Source organism: Apaloderma vittatum, unplaced genomic scaffold, assembly GCF_000703405.1.
Source record: "Apaloderma vittatum isolate BGI_N311 unplaced genomic scaffold, ASM70340v1 scaffold35000, whole genome shotgun sequence".
In the NCBI taxonomy this organism is placed as follows: Eukaryota; Metazoa; Chordata; class Aves; order Trogoniformes; family Trogonidae; genus Apaloderma; species Apaloderma vittatum.
In genome coordinates this window covers 1-11,478 of record NW_009693574.1, presented here as the reverse complement: position 1 = coordinate 11,478, position 11,478 = coordinate 1, and the positions used below count along the sequence as shown (strand labels likewise).

At 43.2% G+C, this 11,478-nt stretch overlaps 1 protein-coding gene across 1 annotated transcript in view; it reads right to left on the bottom strand.

Moving 5' to 3' along the window:
* GOLGA1 (golgin A1) overlaps window positions 1-11,144 on the bottom strand; it is a 14,065-nt gene extending 2,921 nt beyond the window's left edge. The window contains exons 1-17 of the mRNA XM_009879230.1: window positions 11,010-11,144; window positions 9,422-9,512; window positions 8,096-8,170; window positions 7,528-7,625; window positions 6,977-7,009; window positions 6,109-6,237; window positions 5,631-5,800; window positions 5,132-5,243; window positions 4,913-5,008; window positions 4,558-4,683; window positions 3,822-3,917; window positions 3,288-3,383; window positions 2,532-2,684; window positions 2,211-2,306; window positions 1,486-1,575; window positions 736-838; window positions 114-284 (exon numbers count right to left, since the gene is read on the bottom strand). Of these exons, the coding sequence (XP_009877532.1) occupies window positions 114-284; window positions 736-838; window positions 1,486-1,575; window positions 2,211-2,306; window positions 2,532-2,684; window positions 3,288-3,383; window positions 3,822-3,917; window positions 4,558-4,683; window positions 4,913-5,008; window positions 5,132-5,243; window positions 5,631-5,800; window positions 6,109-6,237; window positions 6,977-7,009; window positions 7,528-7,625; window positions 8,096-8,170; window positions 9,422-9,512; window positions 11,010-11,144 (1,870 nt within the window). The remainder of the gene's footprint in view (window positions 1-113; window positions 285-735; window positions 839-1,485; window positions 1,576-2,210; window positions 2,307-2,531; window positions 2,685-3,287; window positions 3,384-3,821; window positions 3,918-4,557; window positions 4,684-4,912; window positions 5,009-5,131; window positions 5,244-5,630; window positions 5,801-6,108; window positions 6,238-6,976; window positions 7,010-7,527; window positions 7,626-8,095; window positions 8,171-9,421; window positions 9,513-11,009) is intronic.
* Window positions 11,145-11,478: the final 334 nt, after the last annotated feature.

Below are 11,478 nucleotides of genomic sequence, written 5' to 3'. Positions count from 1 at the left end.
GAACTAATAAAAAAAAAAAAAAAAAAAAAAAAGGAGTGAACCACTCCAAGCATGGATCAGCAGGCATGATGGAACTAGGGGTCTTCCCAAAAAGTCTGAATGGATCAAATTCGCAAGTGCACTCACAATCTTCCCACACTCCCTGGCCAACAGGCACTCCTGTATCTGCAGCTTCAGCTCATCGATCTCCTTTCTGGCCGTTTCTTCCTTCTCCGCTGCTCGGTCGTTACTTGCTTCTATGTCAGTTTGTAACTGATGCATTTGCAACAGGACAGCTTCATGATCTGGGAGAGGAGAGACCTGCTTAGTTAGTATCAGGCCACCAAATGAAATAGGAGTTACTAATTATTATTTTTTAAATGAAGTAAGTTATAGTGCCCTCAGCTCCTGACCTTTTTGCCTTGCCCTGCCGTAAAGGCAGACCAGGGAATTTAAGCCGTCCAACTCTTATCTTTTATTTAATGTTCTGTGCAAAACAATTGTTTACAAACAGTACAGCAAGATTTGTTATTTTACGGTGTATAAACACAAGGCTTTGATTTTTAAAAGTGGGTTTGTTTAAGGACACAGTAGAGACACTGTCCAACTGTTACTGAAGGACAGGAGATTTTGAAAACCCTAGTAGACTAAATACGGAAGAGAAATCTAGATTCACTACAATCTACCACGCAAATCCAGAACAAGAGACTGTACTGAGACACAGCCCAGGGGTGCAGCAGACTTGTTTGATCTAACCTTGATGAAGCTGGGTTAGTTCTTCCTTCTGTTTCAGCAGCGTATCGCTTCTTTCATCAATCAGCTGATCTTTTTCCTTTATTAAGGACGCCAGATGGGAAACCTTCAAAGCAGGCAAACAAACAGGAGTCATTAAAGATATAAAACCAGGAGAGGGCACTGAAAGATTTCGACATACCTCAGAGGTTCAGATTTGTTTTTATTTTTTTTTGTGGGAAGAACTGAAGAATTCTTTTATCAGTGACAACGGCAATGGCTGGTAACTACACCCAGCAGGGGTGCCTGAGCTCTGTGCCAGGCAATACAACACACCTTGAAAAAGTGGTTTGTGCAGCATTAATGCTACAGAAAACACAACGTGGATGTCTGTGCTCTATCCAGAGACTGACAGAGGCATCACCTCTAAAATGCTGACCCCACTGCAAAGAAGAGCAAACCAAGACTACCTAGAATTTACATTCGGTTACTGGATGCAACCTTCTGCCGACCAGGAAAATCACAGGGACAAAGATGCGATATAAGCACAGAAAGAAACAAGAGCAGAACGAATAGGTTTCTTTAAAACAACCTGCCAAGGAGCCAATGGCTCAGGCTGGCCCACTCGACCTCTGCACCATCCCACAGATTTCAAGGGCTCCAAAACACCAGTCGCCTTCCTTCTGAGCAAGGGTATTCACTTGCCACTGCCTGGTCTGCCCCGCAGCTGCTCATATTCAGCTGCTGTATTTCAGACAGTGGGTATTAACCAACCTGCTGTTGTAGCTCCTCCCTCTGCTTTCTTGTTTCTTCCAGTGCTTTGGCAATTTCAACGCTAACAGTCTCCCTGCTGCTCAATTCATCCTGCAAACCAGAAGTAATTCAGAGGTTACTTGGGACAACTAAAATCAAGACAGTTTCTCCTCTTTAAACCCAAATCCTCCGGCAACTAGAATTCATGGGTGCTCTGACACCCCATGATTTATGCTTCTAAATGAGAGTTACGGTTTTGTTTTACCGCCCTCCTGCTCTCCGCTTGAAGTCTCCATCACAAAGAAATAGCTCCCTCCTACAGCTGATTTTTATTCCAATGGTACATCCAAGAGTAGCTACAGAAAAAGCTCTCACCAATCTAAAATCACAGTCAAACGACTGTAACTTTTAACTGCTGTTTTGAATGCTATGAGTGGAATTCGATGTTGAACTATTCTGTATTCATAACAGGATTTAAAAGCTCTTCATGCCTGACAATACGGGAACATATTATTTCTGCCTGATTTAGGCAGACCCAAGCGTTCTGTTTCAGAAAAGGATCAGCCATTCATAATGCTCCTCAAACGCATTTCTACTGAGTACCAAAAATGATTTACAGCCGTAAGCACACGCAACATGAATGCGATGGGCCTCCAAGCACTGAGAATGCAGAACGCTTTGCTCTTAAGGGTTTCTCAAACTCGTCCCCGCGTTTAACCGATGTCACTGACCAGCTAAGCTCTTACCTTTAGCCTGCTCAACTCAGATTCTTGTCTTTTTAAAGAACTCTCGTACTCTTCTCTGCTTCCATTAAGATCTTCTTTTTCCTTTTCCAACTGGCTCTATAAAATAAAGACTGCTTAAATACTAAGTACAACTATTCCAATACTTTGCTTAAACAACTAAACACATCAAATGCTTTGTTCATATTTAGTTTCTCAAAGTATGAGAGCTTCTACGCTAGGAGTGCCGAGCAGGAACATTCAAAAAACATGCAAGCTCCGCAAAACACGTTAAAAACATTTTGTGAGGATTCACAGGGCCCACCCAACAGTTTCTGTACTTACAATCTTCTGCTGAGTAGCTGTTTTGTCGAATTCCCAAGCTGTTTCAAGAGCAGCAATTTGAGACTCCAGCCCAGTAACTTTCTGGTCGTATTGATGCTTCTCACTTAAAATCTGTTGCTGCAGCTTACTTCTTTCATCCTCTAGATCAGTTTGCTTAAGAGGAATAGAGAACATTACGTTACTAAAATGGTATTTTGAAGCTCTGACAAGAATGTTGCCTATCGAGGCGTAACGACGTGGTTCAAGGAACGATACGGCGACCGACTCCGGGTCACTCGGGCCATCAGCACACTGACACCAATGTGGTGGATGGCAAAATGGCGTTTATTAGTATGCAACACAGTGTTATATAGCCTTGATTTACAACGTAACTTCCGTCTGCTTACGTTAGAAGCTATAGGGAGGGGATTCCTTGTCTATCCGTACAACGCGATATCTTCCGGCCGCCGGGCCCTTGCTACCAACATTTCCCCCCTCCCTATGCATTTGCTTAAGAGGAATAGAGAACATTACGTTAATAAAATGGTATTTTGAAGCTCTGACAAGAATCAGACACTGCCTTGTGAGACATATGGTCAAACTGAAGCAACACTACTCCTTTGATAGCAGCATCACGTACTCCCATACAGACACAGGTTTGGGAGACAGCAGGAAAAACACTTGAGTATAGAAACATGCACAGAGAAGCGACTTGTCTCTGGAGATGCTGAAGACTGATCTACGACTGGTCAGTGAAACATCCTACAGGACACTCACCAGCTTCTGGATCTTCAGGTCCTGCTCAGCAGCTGCTTCTTTGCTCTTTTTCAACGTTTCTGTGGCAATCTGTAGTTTTTGTTCCAGTTCTTTATTCTAAAATATAACCATACATTAAATTCCTTATCCATTGGCACCTACATTATTAGAAAAAAAATGCACAGAATGTGGGATGACCCAGTAGGAGAAGGTAAACATTAAAACTATGAAACCACAAAGTTCAGAGAGACTGCCTACTTGACACATGCTGCTTTTAAAAACTCCTCACCACACCACTAGCCCCCAGCGATGCTCACACCTCAGTTCTCTGTTTCTCGGCACAGGGAAGACACACACCAGATCTCTAACTTCTTAACCTCCAGGCCCTTCTCTGCCACTGATGACCAGAGACATTGTTCAATCAGACTTTCTAGACTAGACGTGATGTTCAGCCTCACCTCTGGCTGAGAGCACGAGTGCAGTGGAGGGCACAGACACAGGGTGTGTAGAGGCAGGAAACAGTGGGAATTTGTCCTGAAATCAAAACCTACTTACCTGTGCTTCCAACCGGTTCACAGTCTCGGTGTGATGCGTTCTGTCTGTTAGGACCTGCTGCCTGGTTTCATCCAGTTTCTTCTCAAGAGCAGCTTTCTGAAGATTCCATTGACATGAAGAACAGGAGGAAGGATGGACAAAGAGACAAAAGGTTTTTTTTTTAAATTAGGATTTTTCTTTTGATTTCATTACTAGGGTCAAGCTAAAATGGAACAGTTATTGCAACGTGCAGTGCAGCTTTGCTCTTGGGAACCCACAAGCTTGATTCTACTGCACAGGGCCTCCACAGATCATGCTGCCCTGGAAATGACATCATTGATATTATTAAGAACGGGAAATTCACTGGCATCCTGTCATGATCCAGATGTTAAACTGGCAGCTCGATCATAGTTTTCTAACTCAGGCCAAATTTAAGGGATTACATTTTTTTTTTACAAGATTAACTTCTGCATCGCAGCAAACACACAAAGACAGTAAAACATTTGCTAGCTATGTTTGCAAGTCACGAGAGCAGAAGACGAAGATCAAGGAAAAGTGTTTGCTGTTCTCCACGAGGACTAGCCAAGAAACCTCTCAAGTTGTTCTGCCTCCTCTGGGGATGTTCAAAAGCTGCTCTTTTGCTGTGAGGCAGTCAGATGCATTATATCATATATCGTTTCCATGTGGGAGAAGTAATGTACATCCTAAAAAACTCTCTAAGGTCGCAATTTTAAGTCGTCTGTAAATGTATAATTACCTCTTTGAGTAGCTCCTGCATGTGTTCATCCCCTGAAAGATTTCTTTCTAGCTTTTTCTCTAAGGACGACACTTTTTCTTGCAGCTGTTCAGTAAGTGTATTTCTCTCAGCAAATTCAAAAGTCATCTGTGAGAACAAATCACAGAACCTTTCTTTCAGCAAAGCTTTCAGTTAACCCACTGAAACAGACCCACTGTGGTCTGTTTTTTAAAAAAGTAAGAAGAGAGAAGTCTTATCTGAAAAGCCAGTATGATCCTAACACATCTCCTAGACACCAAATTTTAAACTCACAGTGCATTACCCAAATGTACAACTTCACACCAGCCACCAGCCAATGCAGCTGAAAACACTTCACCTTTTGCTTGTGTTGTTCATATTCCACCTTCAGAGAGTCGTGCTCCACCTGTAACACTTCCAGTCTCTTCTCACAGCCAGAACCAGCAACTCGAGCCTAGAAATTTTGAGAAATTACTTGCTTTGAAACTTAGGTTTCCAAACACACATAACTGATATCTAATCTAACTTCTGCAGACAAGGAGCTCTTGGAATCAAATCTCACTTAACTCAAACTTACATTTTGCAAGTCTACAGAAAGCTGCTGAATGACAGTTTGTAGCTCCTGTTCTCTTAACTCCAGAGCAGTGATCTTATTTTCTGCATTTGTCTCAGCTGTCATTAGTTCATCTCTTCACAGAAAGAGAATAAAAAGAAGTGACATACTGGTCCAGTAAAATAATCTTTAGCAGATAATTCCACTGGTTATGAGAACAGACAAAGCAACAATAGGATTTTCTTGTTTTAGAATCAGCCACTGCTTGATTACACATTTTCCCAAAAGACTGACAGTTAAGCATTCAAATCATGAAAACCAGATTATCATAACAAGCCTACAAAACCCTAAACAAGTACTACTTTAATCATCTTGAAATGAAATAAATTGGCATTTACATCCGCACTGGCACAACAGAAGCAACTATGCAGCCAACTCCCTACATGTAGAAACTCTCCCAAACAGACAGAACCGGGCACGAGGTAAAAGCAAAGGGAGAACGCCCAAAACGCCGCTGCCGCACCTCTGTGCCTCCAGCTCCACCAACTGCTGCCGCAGCTCCCCAAGGTCTTTCCTCAGGCCCAACGACTCGCTGCTCGCCTCCTGCAGCACCTCTTTAGTGCACGTGAGTTCTCGAGTGCATGCCTCTAGTTCCTGCTTGGTTCTGCTCAGAGACTCCTCCTTTTTCAAAAGCTGAAGATCAAAAGGTTATCTTTGACAACAGGGACGACCCAGTAACACTGATAAAGCCTCTACATTGAAACTCATCTTTTTTATTAAGTTATGAGCTGAATTAAATGAGCTGATAAGTAACTCCCAGGAAAGACACTCTTGAAATAAACCATGTAATATTGTCTGTGTGCACCTATTTTCCCAGGATTTTGACAATGACCAACACTGTATACATCAAGGCTAAAAAAAATAATGCAAAGCTACCACTAACTTGGTATTCTGACAGAAATTTTGGGAAAGAAAAAGAGAAAAGTTTAAAATAATCTTACCATGTGTTTAACTTTGGCAATTTCCTGCTGCTGAAAGCCCTCCAGTTCATCAATTTCATCTCTTTTCTGAAAAAGGTTCATACTCTGCTGCCTCATCTCTTGTAACTGTGCTTCGAGCATTTTTTTTTCCTGATAGCAAAAAGAGAAGGAATCCACGAATATCCGCGTGCTCATTTCAAGTCAATGAGATTTCAGTTAAACTCTCTGGGAAAGGAATCTTGTTGTGCAGCCGTAAGGCGCTCTGGTGGTGCAACACACAGAACTGAAACTCTCCCACAGTCAGGTCACAGTAGGCAACACGGAGCAAATTACTGAGCTTGAAAAATCTCCCAAGAGAGCCCAACTCCTTACAACACAGCAACGATCACCTACCTGAACTCTTAAAAATGGACAGCAAATAGCAGCATGTTTAATGTCTTCCTATTCTGAGATACTTTAAAACAGACTAAGCTGGAACAATATGAGACTGAAATCCTGTACTGAAAAAAAAATCCCTACCTAAAGCTTTGTTTATTTTATGAAACAGAGGACACACTGCACGAGCTCAGCCAAAGTCACCACCTCCTTCCGCAGCCCAGCTGCCTCCTCTGTGAGAAAGGAAACTATTGTTCCACCTTGCAGAAGTAGAGCTTTCTCATCGTAACCCATCGCTCTTTACTTCCCCACTGAAAAGTAATTCCAAAAACATCTCCTGAAGCACTGGGGCCAGTAGTGAAAACAAACGTTTGGCCTCTCCCACTGAATAAAGATTAAATAATAAACAGGGCTGAAGGAGGTGAGCTGTAGGAACTGTGCAGAAGTTTACAAATACACATAGATATATCTGAAAGAAAAAAAAACACAAAAAAACAACCCAAAGGTTAATTACCTTTTCAACTTGGCCCAGTCTTTCCATCCACTCCTGAACAAAAAATGAACGAGAAAAAAAAAATCAAAATCAATTTGTAGACTTTCAAGGACAAAAATTATGTTTAAACAAGAAAAAAAAAGTATCTGTATTGTTAACAGAGATACTAAGTTGTGGCAACAATTAGAAAAATAAGCAGCAAAAATAACTGCCAGGGTTTTAATGTCTAAAGGCTGAAGAATCATTTACGCTACCTGAATGCATAAGCTTTATGCAAGTGAAATACAATAAAAGCGACAACAGGTCCACTGCAACTGGATCTTACCAAACACAAGCGCAAGCTTAACCCCTTGTTAGAAATTGTTCTGGGCTCCTTTTGAAAACAGTAAGAACAGTCAGAACAATGACAAGTCCTCCACCACGCCTGGCGTTTGAACTTCATGCCCCCTTCTTCCCTTGGCGGCGGCGCGCGAGGCACACGCGGTGCCCAACAACCGTGACGCTTCACACACGGAGGCCGCGCGCTCAGCACCCTGCAGAGAGACAGCAGCCGAGCGCCCGGGCTGCCTTACCTGGTCCTTCTTCTCCAGAGCCAAAGCCATTCCCTCGGCCAGCTTGGCCCGGCTGGCCTGGTGAGCTTCGTTCTGCTCCTGAAACTTCCTCATGGAGGCTATCAACAGAGAATTGCCAGCTATATTAAAAACTCATCTTTTACAATCGCTTCCCAGTTTTCTGTAAGTTATAAATAACTTTAAAGAGTAATTAGCCCCATCTTGACTCTCTAAGTGCCCTGCCACTTCTTGCCTCAGGCTGTTTGTCCACCGGACAAGAGCCAGAAACGACCTAAGGTAGAAATACTGTTCCTCACTACATCATAAGGAAATGTACTTCAACAAAAAGTGTCTCCCGCATGTTAGCCCCAAGTTTGGCAAAAGGAGTTTAACAACTACTTTGTTCAACTGCCGACACACTACTGCTGCTTTTTACGCTGTAAATAAGGCAAGAACCTGTGTTCTAATTCTTCGCAATCTAGAGGTTTGAAAGATTATTCAAACAGCTGAACATCAAATCTGTTTTCTTGCAACCATAACCATTTTCCACTTACAAAAATTAAAAAAAAGGGAAAAGAAAAGTACGTACAATCCTGATGCTTTTCTAATGCATTTTCAAGCTTCTCCTTTATCTTCTGCAAGTTTCGGATCTGATCAGCATAATCTTGTGTGAGGAGGGAGAACCACAGACCAGGAATGAACAGACATTGCGGGAGGAGATTTTTTTTTGGGGGTGGGGGAGGAGAAAAAAAGAAAACAGAAAAAAAAAAAGAAAAAAGAAAAAAGGATGAGTGGAAAATGACAATGATTTTCTCAATCAGAAAATCATTCTTGCTGAGGAACACTCGGGTGACCATAACAACGAACACAAGCAAACAGTTCTGCGCCGTCCTTAGGGCAGAGGGTAGGTACGAACAGGAGGACCTGTCCTCGGAGAGCCGGCTACACACAACAGGGCAACACCAGAGAAGGAAGAGCTCTCCCCACTTTCTGCTTCATTCAGGAGCAGTGACCTGTTCCACTCTGTTTGGGAAGGGTCTCTCCCACTGGAGGATGTGAGGACAAGGTGATTCAAAACACACACACACCTTGGAGGAGTTTATGTACAGAGGAAAGGAGGATTTACTCACTGATGGGGCTGATCACACAAGGATCTTGACCCTGAGAGCCTCCCTCGCTGGCACTGAGCCCCAGCCAGCACTTCTAAGTTTCCCCCGTGCACAGAAGTGAACACTTTGCCCTTCCAAATTGCAGGGCAGAATCAGTTCTGAATTCTGTCTTTTCTTGAACTGAACCGGAGCGTGCTAAGTCTCCAGACAAACTAAAATAAGCCCAAGCTGGCTATAACCTTTCCTTGTTCCCCAAGGTCGCCTACAAGGCAGCGCAGCACCGACCAGCCTAGGCTCTGATCTATACGACAGGGGTGGAAAGCAGCGTCAGAGCAGAGCCCTTACGACAGCTTTACAGAACAAAGTATTACTTTAGAAAGAAAAAAAACCCTCAATACTGTTTCATGTTGAATCCTTCGCTTTTTCTTAATTTCAAAGTTAATTTCTTTAAGGATAGCACTGGGCGACATCAACATCAGAAAGCTTAGGTTCTAAGAGTAACAAACCATTGCTTACACAGAGTAAGTAAAAGCGAGGAAAGATCCTGTTTGAACCACAGGGACAGAAAGCTATCCCGGCTGCTCAAAAGAATCACAAAAATGTGTGCTGAAAGGAGCAGAAAAGAATCACTGGTCTTTATAAATACCACTCATACTGGATGCTACCGAAACAGCAATCAACGGGACTATTTTCAATCAGTTTTCAAAAAAAATCTAAGCCCACGTATTTTAATAACTTAGAACGCTTAATTTTAAAGGAAAAAATTCCCTGAAGTAACAGTATTTTATATGTATCAAGACACATACCAGAGAGCTTGACTTCCAGTTTTCTTATTTGTTCATTTCTTCTGAACAACTGGGATGAAAGATCCTCTCTAGAGCTGCTTCCATCAGAAGCCTTGGCAGAAAAAACAACGCTTGTGTAAGTTACAGCACTTAGAAAAAGCGATCCTGCCATAAGATAACTCTGTGATAATAAACATTATCCCACCTAGGAATGATGCTTCAGTTTTGCACATAAAGGGGCAAGCTGTACTAGCACAGCAGAATGTGTAAAAAACGCTGAAGGCTTAAACAGTCAGCTCTGCAACACTGGCCCGCTCTGTGAAATGCAACGCTTTGAAAAGACGCCACAGCTGAACACTATTTGTTCACACTGATTGCTGAGGAGATGGCATAACAGAACAACTGGTGGGGGAAATCAGGTTCTACAGCACAGGATGGGTCAGAGCAAAAGTCTTGTAAAAAACTAAGTAGAAAAGAAACAGGGAACACTCATCACACAGGATAAGCTCGCTTAAGCACTAACATGAAACCCACTGCAAAACTGACTTACGATTCCCTGCAGGCTTTTTATGCTCCATAAAAATCAACATTAAGAGCAGTTAAATGAATATTGCTAAAACAGCTAATTCTTGGAGGTTTTCTGAAAAACCACTCAAGACTTCAGCTGCCACCATTACTTGTTTTCTGTCCTCTAAACTCAGAAGATGCTGAATGAAATTTCTACATTGGAACTTCAGCACAAAAAAAAAAAACAACTCAGAAAGTCACAAACCTAGTATATTGCCATTGTAAAACACATTTGTACGTCAGGAGCTCCAACTGCCTGTTTAACAGAACTGGAATTTCAGCTGAGCTTCCGAAAAAGTGAATTAAAACTCAACAATGTAAGTAACTTCTCCACTCTGCAGCCAGCAAAACAGAGTAAGAAAGCGACTTGCTGCAATACAGCGGGTACTGCTGGCTCCAACAGTGCTGTGACACTGTGTCTTAATCCACGTTTTCAAAAATACGACAGCCATCAAGGGGCAGAGGTGTCAGAGCATTATGGGGCTTCATCTAAGCCATATGTTCCTGGAGTTATACCACAGGATTAAGCAACGCTTTATAACAAGAGTTATAAGTTGGAGGAACTACAACAGTTTTGAGTGTGATAAAATCGCGTACACGTTCTTGGCAGCGTCACCAACAGTATGCTCCAGTGGGAGGAGAACCAGGGAGCCAAGAGAGAAACACGGGTGCACAGCAAGCTGATAACTAACCAGCATCTAACTTGCTTTCCTACTGCTTCAGTAATGAATTTCACAAACAGGTAGCTTAGATGTTACTACAGCTGTATGCAATATTTCAAGCCTCTTTAACGACGTCCTGTATTGAGACGGCCTTACAACTCTTTACACAGGGATAAATGCCTCCTGGTAACTACTGCACTTAACACACTAACATTTTGTCCTCAGTATTTAAGTTTACGCAGGCTAACGACTCATTTATGCATTAAGACCTACAGACGTCACAGGACACGTTCAACTCACAGGCTAGACTCAAAAGGTCTGCGGAGCCCTAACAGAAACGCTGTAAGAGAAATCAAAGCTCGGAGCGAGGCGTCACTTACAAAGTCATCTCCTGAGTCTGCTCCCACGGACGTGATCGACTCCTTACTCACAGACCTGGGGATGCGGGCGGCTCCTCCTGGCCGGGGGGCAATCGCCGCCTCTTCTGCGATCTTCTTCTTCAGCTTGGCGAACATTTTACCGCTCGGTGGCCCCGACAGGTCCAGGTGCTTGGCAAACCCGCTCGCTCCAGCAGGCGCTGGCACTCCGCGTACAGCGTCCGGATGCCGAGAGTTAATTCTGCGCCGTGTTAGCGCATTTCTCGCTCCCTCAAGGCCTTGGCCGCCAAGCAGCACCCGCCAACCAAAGAGGTGCCGGTTCCGCACTGAACGTTTCTACCCGTTTGGAACGCGTGAGCGTAACTAACCGCCTTCTGACAGCCCGCCGGTTAGAACTCGTTAAGGAAAAAGCCACCCAGGGCAAACCCTTACAAACACAACTAGAAAAACCACCAAAACCGGAGCCGTGACG